This window comes from Spermophilus citellus (assembly GCF_964194105.1).
Source record: "Spermophilus citellus genome assembly, chromosome: 9".
In the NCBI taxonomy this organism is placed as follows: Eukaryota; Metazoa; Chordata; class Mammalia; order Rodentia; family Sciuridae; genus Spermophilus; species Spermophilus citellus.
This window is the reverse complement of record NC_138191.1, coordinates 88,321,546-88,342,229: the sequence shown is the minus strand read 5'-3', so window position 1 is coordinate 88,342,229 and position 20,684 is coordinate 88,321,546. Positions and strand designations below refer to the sequence as shown.

The window sequence follows — 20,684 nt, the reverse complement described above, 5'->3', positions numbered from 1 at the left end:
AAATGCACTTTCTAAAGATATTCATGAGTACTGTAAATGTTAGTGCATGTGCTTATTGAGTCAAGACTGGATATCTGATAAGCAGTCTGGTAATTAAATACAGCGCTGAGCTGGTAAAGAAAAGAAAAAAGAGCAAATTGCAGAATTTTACATTTGTTCCTGAGTTTAGTATTTTTCTTTTGTCTTTTTGTAGTTATTTTGATTATGGGTAATATATTCTCAGTTTAGAAAATTTGGAGATTATAGAAAAAGTCCTGAGAATAATATGACCACTCACATTTAAACATCATTGAAGAAGAGATTGTCTCTACCCATACTTTTGTTTGTTTGTCTTTTGAAAGCAGTTTCATTGGGATATAATATTCATACCATAAATTCACTCATTTAAAGTAAACAATTTAGTGGTTCTTAGTATATTTACAGTTCTGCAGTCGCTACTATAATCTATGTTTAGGGCATTTTAATCATCCCCAGAGAAACCTTACACTCATTAGTAGTCATTCCCAGTATCTCTTCATTAGCAGCTGTTCGTGTACTTTCTGTCTCTCTATATTTGTGTATTTCTGAGTTTTCTGTTTTAGTTTAATAACCTGTATGACTTTAAATGCTACACATTTCTTTTAATAGAATTGTTAAAGTCTGTCTATTTAAAAGATCTGAATACCTTTCTTTGGAATTACTATAGCTTGGACCTGGCCTGATGCATTGAATATTGAAAATTCAGAGTCTGAATCATGGACTTCCCACACTGTAAAAAAAATTACATCATCATTTGAAACATCGCTTTCAGGGGAAAGAGAACCTGAAACACCAACAGTTTCTCTGAAGGAAACAATTGAGAAATGTCCTAATGATCAGGAGATGCAAAATGAAATTTTTCACAGGAAAATCATCTCTTGGTTTGGTGATTCCCCATTGGCTGTCTTTGGCTTACATCAGTTAATAGAGTATGGAAAGAAGTCTGGGAAAAGTGCTGGAGATTGGTATGGGCCAGGTGTTGTTGCGCACATTTTAAGGTAAAATTATTTAAAAGTCTTTGATCTTGTGACAGAGGTTTTCAGGCTTAGAGATACTGAATTTTAGTATGTGTATATATAAATTGAAACTTTTAAAGTCTAGTATAAGAATGTTCATAAAGGATATTTAATTTGCTAATATGGAAAAAAGACATACTATGGCTCTAGTTACATTTATCTACATACAAATTTTTCATTTCTTGCTCTTGCTTTTGTTTATTGTTGCTCATAGGTACAGATATTCAAGGTCTCTTTCTAAATAAGTTCTCATTATACCACTTTATTGAAATGTTCAAAAAACTAACATCTCTTTCAATCTTAGGACATAAACAATGTCTTAGATTTTTTTTTTTTTTTTTTTTTGGTAACCTGGGGGCTGTAATGTACTGATGGTGTAATGAAATGTCAAGAGCTAAAACTGATGTTTTCAACATTTCTTTGCACACACATCAGATTCTTGTGAATTGTAAATGTATGGCACTATAACATTATAATTATAGTAAAAGTAAAGGGTATTCAGGATGGTTAGAAAAAAGTTCAAAGTCAAATTTCATTATACTTTAGCTTTTACATGGCATTTATTTGAATGTTACTTTTTAAAATATTGTATTATTTGTTGTATGTCCCATTGTTATTATAAACTAAATCATCAATATATCATCTAAGTGTAGTATGTTAGGATACATTTTCTCCATTTATAATCATTTATAAATTTGAAGTTATTACAAGCCATTTTTGCATATTATAATGCTTTTTTATTTTATAGGTCATATGCTTACTGTTGAAAAAGTATTTACCTAATGTTATTTATTGGATTGTTAATGTATAAATTTCAGCTTTGTAAGACATCATGTAAAAGCCTAAACAAAAAAGCATAGTTTCTGGGCTGGGGATGTGGCTCAGGCGGTAACGCGCTCACCTGGCATGCACGGGGCGCTGGGTTCGATCCTCAGCACCACATAAAAATAAAATAAAGATGTTGTGTCCACCAAAAACTGAAAAATAAATATTAAAATCTCTCTCTCTCTCTCTCTCTCTCTCTCTCTCTCTCTCTCTCTCTCTCTCTCTTCCTCCCGGCCTTCCCTCTCTCTCTTCAAAAAAAAAAAAAAAAAAAAACATAGTTTCTTCCCTTAAAGATATGTTCCAGGGCTCAACAAACTTTATCTGCTAAATGTCAAATAGTGAATATTTTAGGCCTTGCAGATATTATAAGGGTTCTGCTGCCCAGTATTTTTCTTTTTCACTTAATTCCTTAAAACTATGAAAATCATGCTTGCAGTATATAAAGAGGCTACAAGTTGTGTTTGGCCTATGGGCCATCATTTGCCATTTGCCAATTCATCTTTTATACTAACATACAGGAGCCCGCATAATAAAACATTTTGGGTTAAAAAAATGTAAAGATACAGTTAAATAAAAATATTTGTATTTCCCCAGTTTGCATAATTTTCTTTTTCAGATAAGTGACTTTTTTTTTTTTTAAAACACCTGCAGCATTGAGAACATTACACTTGAGATTTTTTTTTTTTTTTTTTTTTGGTACCTGGGATTGGGCATACAAGGTCTCACTGAGTTGCTTAGTGCTTTGTAGAGTTACTGAGGCTGGCTTTGAACTCAGGTACTCCTGTCTTAGCTTCTTGAGCTGCTAGGATTACAGGTGTGTGCCACCATGCCCACTTTAGAGAGATTTTTTTTTTTAATGTGCAGTTTTACCCAATAGAATTCTAAGATTTGAGATTAAGAATTCATTTGTTCAGGTCATACATGTTTTCTTCTTCCTCTTCCCTCCTTTTCTTCTCCTCTTCCCCTCTTCCCCTTTTCCTTTTTTTTTTTTTTTTTTTTTTTTGCCATGTTGGAGATCAAACCCAGGACCTCATGCATGGTATGAGCTACATTCCCAGCCATTTATATAGATTTTTTTTTTGTTTGGTTGGTTTTTGTTTGTTTTGTTGTGAGATGAGATATCACTGTGTTGTGTAGGCTGGGTTTGAACATGTGAGCTCAAGTCATCTTCTTGTCTCAGCCTCCAAAGTAGCTGGAAATATACAGGCTGAGCTTCATACAGGTTTTAGAAATGAAGAGTGAAAGACTATTTAAGGAATAGAAAAAAAAAACTTTCTTAAGTATACCAGAGGACAAGCACAATAATTCATTCCAAGTCAGTAATTTTAAGTTAATGTGAAGCAAACCTTGAAGCATATCGTAATAGCAATGGTTAGAAAACATTTACTGTAGCCAAGTAAGTAGCTGAGAGAAATCTGTCTTGGGATGGGTAGGAGGTGAAACTGTATATTCAAGAATTTTTAAAATGTATTTTTTAATGTATGCTTTGGTGTTCTTTGAGTAATTTAGTGTAATATTCAGCTTTGTAAAATTAACCTGATTTCTGTTGATATTCACAAGTCATTGACTTTGAAATGAATGCTGAGGAAACAGTAAAAAATGAATGGGTTCTACCTTGAGTAAGCATATAAACTTGAGCCTCTTAATCAAGAGAACCAGTAAGTAAAAATGGGTAGAACAGGGGGAAGTTGTAGTTTCCCATGTCAGAAATCATTGTCCAAATGATAGTTCTGACAGTAGACATATAGGTTTAATAGGTAAGTCAGAAAAATGGTAGCTTTTTCCCCTCCTCTTAACTAAGTCTTTAGTTACCAACCAGAAATGCTATTTAGGATTTTAAAGGATAATTTTTATTATTTTCTTAGAAAAGCAGTCGAAGAAGCAAGACACCCTGACTTACAAGGAATAACTATTTATGTTGCACAAGATTGTACAGGTAAGGAATGTATAAAATACTAATTTTTAATTTTTATTTGTTTAGACCTTTCATGTATGTTTAGCTCATCTGTCTTCCCAGTTATATTATAAATGATAATGAAGGTTGAGATACCATGTGTTATACATTTTTGTTCCTACAGAACATGCTACATATAGGAGGTATTCATTAAATATTTTATTGAATATATGCTATAATTTATAATATTAAAATAAAATTTCCAAAACAAATTCCAGTATTTAAAATGACTATTTTAAAAGACTTAAACTTGAACTACATGTGTTTTAAGGAAAGAAAATTTTGCGTTTATTTTAGAGGAACTATATGTTTTTCACAGTGCTTCAGTAAATCATCTAGTAATGATGTAACTATTATTTAGTTTTTTTTTTTTGTTGTTTGGGGTCTTGTGTTGATCAGTGTCTATAGTGATTTTGAAACTTTGTTAGGAATGAAATAGAGTCCTTAACTTTCTAATACAATAAAATAAGCCACATCATGCTATTAAGTTTATTTTTGACAAAAAGCAATTAAGAGAGTAAAAATATTAATGTTTTGTTAAAGTTTTATACTACAATGATATTTAATATGTTTAAGGTTACTCTAACTATTGTAGAAAGATTGGTTGCCAAATTATATATGCATATTTTTTTTTGTTGTTGTTGGGGTTGGGGAACTGGGGATTGAACCTAGGGCTTTGCCAATGCAAGGCAAATGCTTTGCCACTGAGCTACATCCCAGCCGTATACATGCATCTTTTTTTTTTTTTTTGGTGGTGTTGGGGATTGAATCCCAGGACCTTGTGCATAAGGCAGGCACCCTGCCAACGGAGCTATATCCCCAGCCCCTATAGATGCAATTTTTTTGGCCTTTTGTTAAGGATAATTTCCTTTTAAAAGAAAGTCATAATTAATAGCCATTTAAAAATGAAAGTGATAATTTTTCAGATGAGCATATACATTTTGAAGGTACTGTGTTTGTTTTTCATGTAGGAGGTTTTATAAATAAAATTTGCTATGTTAAGACCTGTAAACTGGCTGAGCACAGTGGTGCATGCCTATAATCCCAGCAGCTTGGGAGATTGAGGCAGAAGGATCTTGAGTTCAAAGCCAGCCTCTGGAATGGTGAGGCACTAAGCAACTTAGCGAGACCCTGTCTCTAAATAAAATACAAAATAGGCCTGGGGATGTGGTTCAGTGGCCGAGTGTCCCTGAGTTCAATCTCCAGTAAACCCCCCCCCCCCAAAAAAAAGACCTATGTCAAGATGTGCTTAAATGACTAATCATAAATAGATTTATTAATTGCTTTCTATTCTTTTATTGGTATCAATCAGCCTTGGTCTTTATTCATTATATATAGTTTCTTAATTAAGCAAACAATACAGAGTTTCTCATTATATAAGTGGTTTATAGTAGTTCTTTAAATTTTTATTATTCATGTTTAATGGATTTTATTTAGTGTGAGGTAATTCATGTTTTCTGTTCCCTTTCAAATATTTCTATCAAGATATTCTACAAACCCTTCATATTCATCCTGTTTAAAATGAAACTATGATTTTCCTCTGTCTTACCTGCTTTTACTTTCTATTTTCTCTTAACAGAGAGGATCATATACAAAGGTTATTTAAGGTAGAATCCACTCATTCTTGGATGTTTATTCATCATTCTTGTCTAGCCAGTCAGCAAAAGCTTTCCAGTTACTCTTTTAAAAATGTTCCTGAAATCTATTCTCTCTTTTTCCCTCTCATTGATTTAGATCATACTTTATCTATAACTTGGACCTTAACTTGATTTCCCTATCTCTCTTCCCTTTTTGATCCTCTGATCAAAAGACATTGATCGTGTTCCTTGATTTATAAAGACCTGCAACTAGTTGCCCACAAACTTTAGTCTCAGATTATCTTAGAATTTAAAGCACACAAAGTCCTGTACAATTTGTCCCAACCTACATTTCCAGTATCATTTCCCAACACCATCTTCCATACTCAATACATTAATGTACTGTCAATCTTCAGGCTGTTCTTAGGACACGCTACTATTGTCTCCTTTCCATGCCTCTGTGCATATTAATTTCCTCTATGTGGAATGTCCCTCTGTGTTTTCTTTACTATGACCAAGATACCCAATATGAACAATTTAGAAAAGGAAGAAGTTTATTTTGGGCTCATGGTTGTAGAGGTTCAGTCCATAGTTAGTTGACTCCACTGCTCTGGGCCTGAGGTGAGTCAGAACATCATGGCAGAGCAACAGTGGAAGAAAGCTGCTCAGCTCATGGTGCAGGGTGAGGGGTGGGTAATGCGTGCTTGCCTGCAGGGAATCAGGGACAAAATGTAATCCCCAAGGACACACCTCCAGTGATGTAATTCCTTCTGCCATACCTCACCTGCCTATAGTTACCACCCAGTAATCCATTCAGATTATTAATCTATCAAATGGATTTGTCTACCTAGTAGGTTATAGTTCTCATAATCTAACCATTTCACCTTTGAATATCCCTGAGTTGCTTAATGTATGAGCTTTTGTGGGGAATTCCATATTCCAAACCTTTATACCCTTCTTATTAGAATGTCCCTTGTGAACTTTAACTTGTTCTTTAGAAACACACTTAAAGGTTATGCTTTTTCCTAATTCTCATCAGGCAGAATTAGTTTATTTTTCCTCTGTGCTCTGTAACATTTTAGAAATACTTGTGTTAAATGTTGTACTTGTGATTCACTTGTGATATTACATTATAATTATCTGTTTCTCCTTGTAGATCAGTGATTCCTGAGAGGGTTAGAGTAAGGGTATCAGAATCATTTGTGTGCCTCTGTAACAAAATTGAACTGTGTCTTAACTCTTATATTGGAGGTAGAGGAAGAACACATAAACAATTGAGCTAGACAGTTTTTTAAGTCAAAACCTTGTCTAGCATAAAACACATCAGTAAATGTCAGGGCCTCAGTAAATGTGTATTCAGTGAAGATAAAAGGTAAGAGGCAATTCGATAAGGCAGAATTATTGTGACATTTTTCTAGCTTTGGTTTAGACAGACTATGGGAAATGAGGCTGGTGATAAGAAGAATTCTATAACTGATTCTAAACTTGATATTTAAAGGAAAGTATAGGACAAAAGCAGCAGATTTTCTTTTTCTTTTTTAAAAATATGTTTTACTTGTTGATGGGTCTTTATTTTATTTGTTTATTTATATGGGGTGCTGAGAATCGAACCCAGGCCTCACACATGCTAGGCAAGTGCTCTACCACTGAGCTACAACATCAGCTTCCAGAATTTCGTTATCAGCTCTTCTGAGAAGAGAGCAGAGTTAGTTTGGTTAAACTGATAGGTAGTATGGGTGGTGAAGTAACTTTTGTGTTTTGTAAGTAGCAACTATTTGAATAAATGTATTTTGAACAAAAGTTTGTCTATATTTGTTTCCAGAAAATTCTTCTATTTTCTTTTGAAATATTCCACCTAGGCTCTCACTGCCCTCACCAAAACTGCTCTTATCAATAATTTCATCTTGGTAAACCCAGTGGTCACTTCTCAGCCCTAACATTAGTTTGCCACCTGCATTTGGTACAGTTGATGACTTCCTCCTCCTTGTACCATTTTTGTTACTTGCTTTTCAGAACATTGTTCGACAGATTTTCCTTTTACCTTCTGTCTATTCCTTCACAGTCTCCTTAGTTGGTTTTTTCCTCATCTCCTTCATCTTTAGAAGTATTGGTGTTTTAGTGCTTAGACTTTAGATTTCATCTCTGTTTCTGTCTACACTGATTTGAATATACCCAGTATTGTGACTTATCAATATAATCTATATTCTGGCGATTCCCAGATTTATAGATTCATCCTGGTACCCTCCCTAAATGTTAAACGTTCCTAACTGCCTACTCAACCTGCATGTCTAACAAGCATCTCAAACTGGTATATCTAAAACTCAATTTCCAGTTCTTCTTCCTTTGTTTCTTCTTTCTGTGGTCTTTTATGTTTTTGTAAGTGGCAACCATTTCACTCTTTTGCTTCGACCAAAACCCCTGCAAGTCACCCGAGTCACACTTTTTTCTCTCTTGCATCATAACATTTAATAGCAAGTCCTTACTTTATCTTCAGATATTTGAAACAGTCACTTTGTACTACTTCCACATGAATGTCCCCAAACCATTCTTATTTTTACAGTGACTGCCTTTGCTCAGGCCACCATCATCTCTTCCTGGAAAACTGTAGTGACTTTCTTTCTAACTGTTCTCTTTACTTCAGCTTTCACCCCTACAGTTTATTATCAACACAGAAAGCAGCCTATTAAAAAGAGTGAGTCAGATTGAGACACTCCATTCTCAAAAAAAAAAAAAAAATCCTCAGTAATTTACTATCTCACTCAACTTACTATCTCACTCTTTACAATGGCTTTCAAGACTTCTTCTAATCTGTAACGCTGTTTCTTACTGCTGTACCCCTTGCTTGCTTCCCTCCAGAGGCATTGGCCTCCTGTTCTAAGGACATGCTAGCTGTTTCTACCTTAGGACCTTTGTGCTTGCTGACATTTCTGTCTGGAAGGCTTTTCCCCCACTTTCCTTAAGTTTTGATTCAAATGTTGTTTCTTATAAGACTTCCCTGATACCTGATTTCAAAATTGTCCCCACCTTAGCATTTCCTATCCACTTTTCTTTATTTTTCGTTAAAGTACCTCCAGCATCTGACATATTTTATATTTTACCTTTTAATATCTGTTTCCCCCATTAGAGCATATATTCATAGAGGACAGGAATTTGTCTGTGTTTTACCTACTGCTGAAGTTCCAGTGCCATATAGTAGCTACTCAATTGGTATAAATTGAATACATACATTAATGAGGTAGATATTTTTAATATGCCAAGATCAGATGACTGGCCAATGTGGGGGCAGGGGAATTAGGGTAAAAATCTTCTGAAAATCACTTTTCTAAAATTGAATATGTATTCTTTATGTTTTCCTCAGTTTACAATTCTGATGTAATTGATAAACAGAGTGCTTCCATGACCTCTGATAATGCAGATGACAAAGCTGTTATTATTTTAGTTCCTGTTAGACTTGGTGGAGAAAGAACCAACACCGACTACCTAGAGTTTGTGAAGGTATGAAATAAGTACTCAATTTTCTTAAGTCAGTTCTAGCTGATATGAAAAATACAGGTGGCCTTTCTACTAAATGGGTAGTGATGATTTTACAGTTTACATTGTAAAGTTTGATATTAGAGATTTTAAGTCTCAATATTGCAAGATCAGATATGAGTATCTGTGTGAAAAATAGAGTGGTCTCTGACAAAATGAAAATCCTTTTAATATTTGTAGCTAATCATAGAGGCACAGATATGACAATAATCAAAATATGAAAGTGGCTATAATTCCATTATATGATTTTTTAAATACCTTTATTTTATTTTTTAGGTGGTACTGAGGATTGAACCCAGTGCCTCATATGTGCTAGGTTAGCTCTCTACCACTGAGCTACAACCCCAGCCCCTCCATTATCATGATTTTTAAAATATGTATCTTAGTTTATTCTTTTTTGGGAAGGGATATTGGGGATTGAACTCAGGAACACTCAACCACTGAGCTACATCCTCAGCCCTGTTTTGTATTTTATTTAGATCAGGTCTCACTGAGTTGCTTAGTGCCTCGCCATTCCTGAGGCTGGCTTTGAACTTGAGATCCTGTCTCAGCCTCCTGGGCTGCTGTCACTGTGTCCCTATACCCAGCTAGTTTATTCTTAAAACTAACAAATCAGTGGTACATACCTATAATCCCAGCTACATAAGAGGCTGAGTGAGGCAGGAGGATTCCAAGTTTGAGGCCAGCTTGGACAACTTTGTAAGACCCTGCCTCAAAATTAAATCAAAAGGGCTTGAGAGGGCTGGGATTGTGGCTCAGTGGTAGAGCAGTTGGGTTCCAATCCTCAGAACCACATAAAAAATAAATAAAATACTGGTATTGTGTCCATTTATAACTTAAAAAATATATATATATAGAAATATATATATATATATAATTATATACATATATAGAAATATATACATATATAGAAATGTATACATATACATATATATATATGTATATGTATACATATATATATATATATATATATATATATATATATATATATATAGTGCTTAGGATGTAGCTCAAAGGTAGAGTGATTGTCTAGAGGGCAACAGGCTCTGGGTTCAGTCCCCAGTACTGCAAAAAAACAAAACAAAACAAAAAACCAAAACAAACCCAACAACAACAAACTAATATACTATTATCAAATTAATTATTGAAACAAAAACTGACTTTTCTGCCAGTACTCTGTTATAGTTTGTTTTCCTGTGCCATCATGAAGTCAATGAGAAGTTAGATTATTTATATGGACAGAAAAATGAAGATAACATGGGAGCTTTCAAACATTGCTTTTTTCACATTAACCATTTAAAAATCTGTTATGTTTCAAAGAATATGTTTTGTTTCTTGTACCGAAAGTTAACATTATCTTGTTTTGGGCACCAAGACATTCTATTGTGATGAAATAACTCTTGAAATGTTTAGTTTCTGATTAAGATTATAGTCTTTATATATTTTCATAGTTTCAATAAAATTCTCTATTTTTTAGGAGTCTATTTTCAAGGTCTGAGATGAAATTCTTCTTTGAATGGAGTGTTATGGGATATAGTAATGTTGAAATATAGTCATATAGTCTCTTTATGATTCAGTAATAATGTGTTCCTTACATGAAGCTAGTATTCCATATCATGGTCCGTATTATAGGTGGGTCATCTGTGCTCAGGGTAGAGTGAGTCAGTTCAAAAAATCTGGAGCAGCTCCTTTCAATACTTGATACATGGAAGTATTATAGCTGATACGTTGGATTTTATTTTTTTTCTCCACATTTTTTATTAGTGTATTATAGTTGTACATAATGGTGGGATTTGTTGTTATATATTTGTACATGCACAAAACATAGCAATATAATTTGGCCAATATCCCCCCCCCATAGCAGTACCCCCTTCCTCTCCTCCTCCAGCCTCCTCCTGCTCCCTTTCCTCTGTTCTAATGATCTCCCTTAGATTTTCATGAGATCTCCCCCACCTTTCTTTTTCCTTTTTCTTCTCTAGCTTTCATATATGACAGAAAAGCATATGACCCTTGATCTTTTGAGTTCTGCTTATTTTGCTTAACATAATGGTCTCTAGTTTCATCCATTTTCCTGTAAATGACGCAATTTTATTTTTCTTCATGGCTGAATAAAACTTCATTGTGTATGTAAAGCACATTTTCTCTATCCATTTATCTACTGATGGATACATAGGCTGGTTCCATAGTTTGGCTGTGAATTGTGCTGCTGTATACATGGGTATGCACATATTTCTATAGTATGCTGACTTTTATTCTTTAGGATAAATACCAGGAAATGGTATAGTTGGGTTATATGGTGATTCCATTCCTGGTCTTTTGAGAAATATCCATACTGATTTCCATGGTGGTTGTATTAATTCACAATCCCACCAACAGTGTAAAAGTGTTCCTTTTTCTCCACATTTTCTCCAACATTTATTATTATTTGGAGTTTTGATGACTGCCATTCTTACTGGTGTAAAATGATTTGCATTTGCATTTTTTTAATTGCTAATGATGTTGAATATTTTCATATATTTGTTGGCCATTTTTATTTCTTCTTTTGAAAAGTGTTTGTTTAGTTCATTTATCCAGTTATTAAGGGGGGCATTTGATTTTTGGTATTAAGTTTTTTGAGTTCTTTATATGTTCTGGATATTAATCCTGTTTGGGGGGTAACTAGCAAAGATTCTCTCCCATTCTATAGGTTCTCTCTTCAAAATCTTTTTTTTTTTTTTTTTAGTTGTCAATGGACCTTTATTTTACTTATTTACATGTGGTGCTGAGATTGAACCTAGTGCCTCACATATGCTAGGCAAACACTCTACCACTGAGCTACAACCCCAGCCCTCTCTTCACATTCTTGTTTCCTTTGCTGTGCAGAAGCTTTTTATTTTGATGCTATTCCATTTATTAACTCTTAGCATTATTTCCTGAGCTTTAGGAGTCCTATTGAGAAAATATTGCCTGTTCCTTTTTGCAGCCTTTCTAGGAGTTGTGTAGTTTCTGGTCTAAGCCCTAGGTCTTTGATCCATTTTGAGTTGATTTTTGTGCAGGGTAAGACATAAAGATCTAGTCTGTGTGTGTGTGTGTGTGTGTGTGTATGTATGTATGTATGTGTGTGTGTGTATATATATATATATATATATAGTTTTCTCAGCACCTTTTTTAAAAGAGGTTTTCTTTTCTCCAGTGTTTGCTTTTGGTACCTTTGTCAAGGATCTTTGTCTCTATGTCTTCTATTGTGGATTTTCTTAATAGTTACCAAAACTTTGGAGGCATGCTTGTTATTGATAGTAACAATACTATATATGGAGATAACAAAAGAATCCCCCAAATATAAGTGGGGTTTTGATGTCTGACATGGGCTCTTTAATAGAGATATGGAAAAATGTCAAAAGTTCTGGACCACTTTACCTAGTAGGTCTTGTAGTTTTGAAACTTTTGGTTCTGGCATCTGACAAGGTCCTTCTTGCTGTGTCCTGTCATGAAGACAGACAGACATTGAAAGACATGTCAGAAGAGCAGGAGAGAAAGAATCCTTCAAGCCCTTTTTATAGCAGCATTAATCCATTCATGAGGGTGGAGACCTCACTACCTGAACAAAAGATCCCACCTCTTTTTTTTTTTTTTTTTGGTTCACCTCTAGCTGAGTTCTAACCAAATTCTTTCTGACTTCTCACTACTGTGAGAAGATTAGAGACTGATGAAATCTTGAAAGTGATTTATTTGGCCAAAGTCTGGTGGAGTGAGCTTCAGATGGCTCGCAGCCAGATGTGAAGGCTTTGCTGCTTGCTGGTATTGATAGCATTCATCATGGCCACACTGCCTAATGTTCCCAAGTAATTCATGGGAGTCTGCATTTACAGTGAAACAAGCCACTTAGATTAAGTTGTTAAAAGTTTTCCTCAGTACCTAGCATATGGGAGTCACACAATCGTTATTGTTAACTTTCATTTTTATAATACTTTCCAACTTCCAATATTAATTTATCTCATTTTACCATCACAGTAGAAACTGGATTGTTTTTATGAAATAGAAAAGATATAAAATAGTTAAGTTCAAGTTCAGATAACAAATTGGTAGCAGACCTTAGAATTTTCATTGTTTTTTTTTTCAAATTTTCCGTTAAACAAAAAAAGGTTTGAAATGTAACATTTCCTTGAACATTTGTTCATTTGATTTATACCATAATCCACTAAAATGAGAGAGCAGTGACTATTGAGACATTTAAAATTTTCAATTATCAGGTAAAAGTGTCTGAAATGGTTGAGTGAAGTAGATTATATGGTAGGTGTTATGCTTGGCCAGAGGGGGTGGTTGATCAAAAGCCAAAATGAGAGCATGTAAAGAGGTGTTCTCTTAGAAGTGAAAAGGTAGTGTGTCTAATAGCTCTAAAAGAAAGATAATCATCAACATTTCCTCCTGCCCTTCCTTCTCCTCCTCCTCCTCCTTTTTTTTTTTTTTTTTTTTTTTTTTGTGGTCAGCAGTCATTTTTTTTCCTGACAAACCAATGTACATTATAGTCTAAAATCCATTATTCAGTTCTATTTCTCATATTTATTAATCAAAGTAATTCTAGTATTTTCAGAGATGATACCATCTTAAGCATCTGCTGCATTCTATGAAAAAGAAATTTGGTGTGTGTTCTGTCAACCCCTAACTACAAGAGGTTTATTTATTTATTTATATATTCTTTCTTAAGGATTTGGAACGAGGAAAATCCAATAAGTTCTTTTTCTTCAATAAGACAAATTAGGACTTTCCTTTTTGACTGATTGCTTCAGTCTTATTTATTGCTTCATGGACACAGCTCAATAAATTCTAACTCTGTATAACTGAGAATAAGCTCTTTTAGGAACTGAAAAGTGTTTCAAGTTTCTGAAGAGACAGCCTTTTACTTGTAATGGCATTCTAGTTCATAATCTTCTAAGTGTTTATTGCTAAATCTACTCTGTTGCAAAGAAAATGTAGATATCAAGAACCAAAGTCTTCTGATGCTTGGATCCATTCTTTTTTTTTTTTTTTTTTTTTTTTTTTTTTTTTTTTTGAGGAGAGTCAGTGCTGATTTTTGCTATGTATTTCCTTTTTTCTTTTCTGAGTTATGAAAGACTTAGAACTTTCATTTCCTAGGTTCCCAGGACATAAACACTCATTTCAGCTGATCAAATTGCCTCAAGTAAGGTACCTTACTTGTAGCAAAGATTTTTATTTGGGGGATGGGGAATAGAATAGAATCCTTAATGTTAAATAACTGCGTTACTATTAAGTGTTTATCTTTTTGTTGTTGTTGTTCAATTTTGTTTTCTTACTTCGTGCAGGTTAGCTAAAATAAGCTGAGATTTTAATTGAATATACCTATTCTGTTTCATTTAATTTTTTTCAGTTCTAGTTCTTTAAAAAAACTTTGATATTTTTATAAGATTGAAAATATATGATGTTGTTCTTTAGTGGGTGATTTAGTTTGTTTTATGCTGCTGTAACAATACATGAGACTGGGTAATATATAAAGGACAGAAATCTATTCTCTCTCAGTTCTGAAACCAGGGAAGTCTAGGATCAAGGTGCTGGCATCTGACAAGGGCCTTCTTGCTATGTCCTGGCATGAAGACAGACAGACATGGAATGACATGTCAGAAGAGCAGGAGGGAAAAACCCTTCAAGCACTTTTTATAGCAGCATTAATCCATTCATGAGGGTGGAGACCTCACTACCTGAACAAAAGATTCTACCTCTCAACACTGCTGCACTGGGGAGCAAGTTTTGAACACATGAATTTTGGAAGGGACAAAAACATGCAAATCATAGCAGAAGGTTGTTTAAAACAATGAGAACTTGGAGCAACTTAAATATTCATAAAGAGGGTTTTAAGCACATTTTGTTATTTCAAAATAGAATATTTTACAGTCATTAAATGTTTTAATACATATCTATTTTTACTAATATGAAAAGAGATTCATGATACATGTGTTATCTTGTATGTTAAAAATGATGAGCACTGGGTATTAGAATTTAGGGTAATTTATACTTTTTTTTCTATATGTCTATGTTTTTTTCCCCCAATGACCATTTATTATTATGATAATGATGGTGCTGGTAGTGATGGTGGTTGATGGTGGTACTACTTGGGGTACTACTGAGCTACATCCCCAGTCCTTTTTATTTTTTAAGAAAGTGTCTCACTAAGTTGCTGGGGCTGGTCTTGCATTTGTGATCCTCTTGCTTCAGCCTCCAAAGTCATTGGGATTACAGCTAAGTGCCATTGCACCCACCCACCCACCTGTTATTTTTACAAAAACAATTAAATTAGAATTTTTGTCAATATATACAGATGCTCCTCAACTACAGTGTGGTTACATCCCAATAAACCTATTATAAGTTAAAAATGCATTTAATACTTCTAATGTAACAAACATCATAGCTTAGCAACACTATGGAACATTGTGCTGGATTTCAAGTTTAGAGTATCAGTTGTTCTCTCATGATCACCTGGCTGACTGGAAACTGTAGCTCACTACCACAGCCTACCTAGCTCAATATTTACTAGCCTGCAAAAAGGTTAAAATTCGTATTCTAAGTATTATTTATAATAGATATGTATAACTTTTACATCATTGTAGCTGAAAAATTTTAAGTCCGACTATTTTTAGTTGAGAGCCATATATAAGAGAATTTTAGCTATTTAATATTTTGGAGTTTATAACATGTTTTATCATTATTAATGTTGAATAACATGTAGTTAATGCAAGAACTATTTTTAATTATCTTTTTAAGATACAAATGACAGTAGAATATATTTTGATATACATATATAGAGTATAATTTACTCTAATTAGGATTGCATTCTTGTGGTTGTACATGATTTGGAGTTTCACTGATTGTGTATTTATATCTGAACACAGAAAATTCATGTCTGATTCATTCTCCTGTCTTTCCTATTCCTACTCTTCTACCTTCTCTTTATTCCTTTTGTCTAATCCAATGAACTTCTATCCCCTCCACCTTACTGTATGTTAGCATCCACATATCAGAGAATATTTGACCTTTGGTTTTTTGGGATTGACTTATTTCACTTAGCATGACAGTCTCCAGTCCTGTCCATTTGCCTACAAATGCCATAATTTCATTCTTCTTTATGGCTGAGTAATATTCCTTTTTTTTTTTTTTGGTGTGTGTGTGTATACACCACATTTTAAAAAATTAATTCATCTGTTGAAGGGCACTTAGGTTGGTTCCATAGCCGGGGGGGGGGGGGGGGGCTGACGAACAACTTGTGTAGTTGATACATGGTATTTATACATTCCACACAGCTTATCTAATTAACATAAACTAAATACATCAGTCAACCAATAAGGAATCTCCACACTTAATGGCTCGCTGGTGTTACTTCACAAACCACTCCCTCTGGCATTTTGCCAGGCGCCATTCAGACTTGTTTACAGACTCTAACATTTCTCTGGCAAAATGCCAGGTGCCATCCTGACTTGTTTACAGACTCTAACAGCTATGAATCTTGAATTGAGCTGCTATGTTCACAGTGATGTGGCTGTTGTCACTGTAGTAATTGCAAGAACTATTGATGATATTAATTGTTGCCTCTGGATATTTTTTAATTGACATCACTAGACATTTTTTAAAGGTATAGAGTTATTTTGCCTAGCTTAAAGAGTTTGCTTATAATAGAATATTTAATATACTGAGGGGCATATTAAATAACATATTGAGGTATGCCTGATATTTTTTGATTAGTAAAATAAATTGACTTTGGATACAATAATTATTTTCCTTAAGTTGTTTTCATTAATTAATCTTTATGTTTATTCCAAATGAAACAGCACAAAAAAAATGTGTCAAGTAAGTGAATGATTTGATTAGAAAAATGGTTTTCAGTTTGGGATTTGAAAACTCAGAAGCTTAATGAAAACAATCATGAGTTCTAAGAACTAGGTTTAGCATTTCAAAAAGTCTGATGCAAATATTACATTGGTCACCATAATGCTGCCCCAGTAACTGGAAAGCTAAGTGTTGGGGCTTTGGCAGGAATTTTGTTGCTTTAATGGGGTAACATTATCTCTGTATCTGTTTCATAGTAGGAGTTTAATGTTGTTGAACAACATGCTGATCACAATATTTAATTTCTATTAATGTTGAGTGATTTAAAGAAAGGAGAAGGCAGTTTGGAAGAAAAGATTTCAGAACATGGGGCAAATGTAATAAAAGTGGTAACTAATTGGTGAAAAGTTTGGGAACTACTAGTATTGGTAAAACAAATTGAGTTGTTTTAAATAATTATCATTTGTCTCTTGACTAACTCTTGTTTTAATTTCTTTTGGCAGGGTGTTCTGAGCCTTGAATATTGTGTGGGTATTATTGGTGGCAAACCTAAACAGTCATATTACTTTGCTGGATTTCAAGGTTAGTGATTTTGTAAAATATATCTCTTCATTTTTTTTTTAAGCCAGAAAGTTAATATGAGATCAGCTGGAAACAGTATAATTAACAGAGCAAAAGGAATACCTCATACATTCATCAGTCCTGCAGTAGCCACTCATCTGTCATTTGGCTCACAGTATAATTGGGTTCCGTAAAATGTATGCTTAATTTCTGTTATTGCATAAACAAGGCATAATTTATTGGTCTCACTGAACTTCAGAAGCCATAGCTGCCACGTTCTGGCAGTTGCTATTCACATATTTACTTTTTACCAGTCTTAGTAGTGCTAGTTGATGATAAAATGACAAGCAATATGTTCTTCCTGTCAGGACAGAGAAGTGCAATACATTTTTCATATGCAAACTGTAGAATATAATTGTGTGTTTGTGAAAGTAATTTTATCACCAAAAATTAAATGACAGTCTCATCACTTTATAAAAATTCTGCTTATACAAGCATATTTGATTATGCAAAAGTTAATCTATCCTATGCAAACCTATGTTTCAGTCAATGAATATCAGTCTGGCAAGCTGTTACTCCTAGAGTTTTTTTTTCAGCTGTTCTACATAGAAATTGGATTGTAAGCAGTGTAATAATAAGGTGTTTTTTGAATTACTTGTCTTCTGTTTTGTCCTTGTAGATGACAGTTTGATTTACATGGATCCTCATTACTGCCAATCTTTTGTAGATGTCAGCATAAAGGATTTTCCTCTTGAGGTACTATACATCTAGAGATAGTATTGTTTTCTTATCATATGAAGCAAACTAATTATTTAGAAATGTGCAAGATAGCTATGCTGTATTACAATTACAAGTTAATTTTGCCTTCTTATAAAATTATTGTCAATACAGTGGTCAAAGGTTAAATGCTTCGTTGCTGAATTTTAATTTAAAATATACTTCCTTCTTCATTTATCTTTGTCTCTAACTTGTTAAATACCCAGTCTTACTAAAATAAATGATCAAGCCTCTCAGTAATTTTGTAGAAAGACAGCTAAACTGTACTGAAGAATTTAAAATGTGTTAGGTATGTTTTGTAAAAAGAAGAAGAAAGGAAGTAAAAGAGAAGGTGAAAGACTTGAGGTAAAGTGACAAAATAAGATTATCTACTAAATTATTTAATTATTATTTACTAGTCTTAAACCTTAACCTCTAGTTTAGGAGTTTTTAGGAGCTTAGTTGGAATCTAATATTTGTTTTAGCTTATATTTTGTACCTTTTTTCCTCTTAAATTGGTCATTTTATGATCCATGTTTTAATTGAGAAAATTTTGAGAGTTCTTAAGTGTTTTCCCAGTAAATAGTTTTACAGACTAAAATAATTTTTTTAGAATATGATAATTTTAATCAATTCAACAGCATGGGTCACTAATACATGAGGGCTTGGCAAGTTGGAAATGTGGTTAAGTTTTTTGTTTTAGTAATAACTTTCTAGCTAATATTAATACTTACTAGTATTTAAGGGGTAGATTATGAAAATAAACTGTAAGATATAATCTGGTTTAGAAAGAAACATTATGATATAATGTCACAGCCTTTGTAAATTATTTCCTTAACTAAAATATAAGCATCTTGAGGCCAGAGATCAGGTTTTCTTTTTTTCATTGTGAGCAACTTGCATGTAAACTTTAGATATTTGCTAGTTAGTTGATTTAATTGAAGTGAGACACCACAGAATTGTGCTATATGAACCGTATCATTATTCTCTCTCTCTTTGCATTGTGGTCTTGAGGCACTGATTCTTATATCTAAGTTGTATTTACATTTATCTGTACCAAACTGATAGTAGATATTTGAGATTCAGATGGAAAATTGTTCATAGCATTTTAATATTACTTAAAATAGGCAAATTAAAAGATTATGGGTCTTGATAATTTTGGCCAATAGAGAGTGAGACACTATCTATCTAATATTTTGAGAGGTTCTGCAAAGGGACCAGGTTAGTGAATATACTGATTATGTCTAAGCAATTAAGATTAGAAAGGTTGCAGTTCATTATGGGGAGTCTGGCAACTGTCTAGGAGTGAGTCAGATTAATTATAGCTTGAAATAGGATAGTGGTAGTAAAAATTGAAAGAATTGATTTAAAGATTTTACTTTGATATGTCAAGAGCTTTGTAATGTTTTGAACAACCAATAAAAAAAAAGAAAAAAAAGATTTTACTTTGATGAAATTAAGTACATTAAAGTCAGAAGAACTTATTCCTTATACACTGGAACACTAATATAGTTGATTTGATGTTATATTTTTGAGTTTCTGGAAGACTGTCTGAACCTGTATGAGTAATTCCTATTAAAAGTTTTTTACTTTTCTCCAGTGCACAGATTTATCTTAGATTGTGTAATTAAAAGCATCATTTATTTTCCCACAAAAATATAAAAATCTTAGCAAGTTGTCTATCTTTTTCCAGGAATGAAATTATACTTTCTGCTTTTTGTCACATTTTAAGTTTACAATGTTCCAAGTAACTACCTATATTATTAAGTACCTTATATTGCTAACCATCCTTGCTTTGGTCTATTCGTTGTATGTGTATATGCTATTGAAATTTTGCAACTGATGTTATAAAGTTATAGTAGTAGAAGTAGTACTTTTCTAAGATTGAACCCAATGATGCTCTGCCACGGAGCTACATTCCCAGCCCTTTTCTTTTTTTTTTTTTTTTTTTTTTTTTTTTTTGAGATAAGTTCTCACTAAAGTGCTTAGCATCTCACTAAGTAGTTGAGACTGGCTTTGAACTTTAGATCCTCCTGTTTCTGCCTCCTGAGTTGATGAGATTACAGGTGTGTGCCACCTTGCCTGACTTCATACTTCAGTTATTAAAATCATTTTTGTGGGCAACACTTTTTAAAATCAATACTTCTTGTGTTCAATAGATGAAGAGATTCCTTTTTTGATATTCTCTCCAATTCCATGTAATAATTGCTTATAGTCCTGGTATTTTAAATGAGTGCCCTAAATTCAGTAATATTGTGAAAATTTCAGTAGAATGGTAACAGAATATAAGATTGAAAAAGATATTTAAATAGATTATACCTTTTGTTATTATTCTTATGGTATTGAATTCCTACATTTCTAGAGTTGAATTTTTAATCATTTTTAAAATATTTTATTTACATTTTAGTTTTCGGCAGACACAACATCTTTGTTGGTATGTGGTGCTGAGGATCGAACCCGGGCCTCACCCATGCCAGGGGAGCGCGCTACCGCTTAAGCCACATCCCCAGCCCCCTGAACTTTTAATCATTTGAAACCACATGAGATAACTCATTTCTTTCTGTTTTACTTATCATTTGTTGAACTCTTTCTGGGTGTAAAATTTTCTGTGAACTCTCTTCTTCTGTATAACTC

The 20,684-nt window shown here is 33.4% G+C and overlaps 1 protein-coding gene across 6 annotated transcripts in view; it reads left to right on the top strand.

Moving 5' to 3' along the window:
- ATG4C (autophagy related 4C cysteine peptidase) overlaps positions 1-20,684 on the top strand; it is a 104,580-nt gene that overhangs the window by 49,808 nt on the left and 34,088 nt on the right. For all 6 annotated transcript variants that reach the window (XM_081308494.1, XM_081308495.1, XM_081308491.1 and 3 more), the window contains 5 exons: positions 686-1,016; positions 3,725-3,795; positions 8,749-8,885; positions 17,237-17,315; positions 17,974-18,050. In XM_081308494.1, coding sequence (XP_081164620.1) covers positions 686-1,016; positions 3,725-3,795; positions 8,749-8,885; positions 17,237-17,315; positions 17,974-18,050 — 695 coding nt within the window. The remainder of the gene's footprint in view (positions 1-685; positions 1,017-3,724; positions 3,796-8,748; positions 8,886-17,236; positions 17,316-17,973; positions 18,051-20,684) is intronic.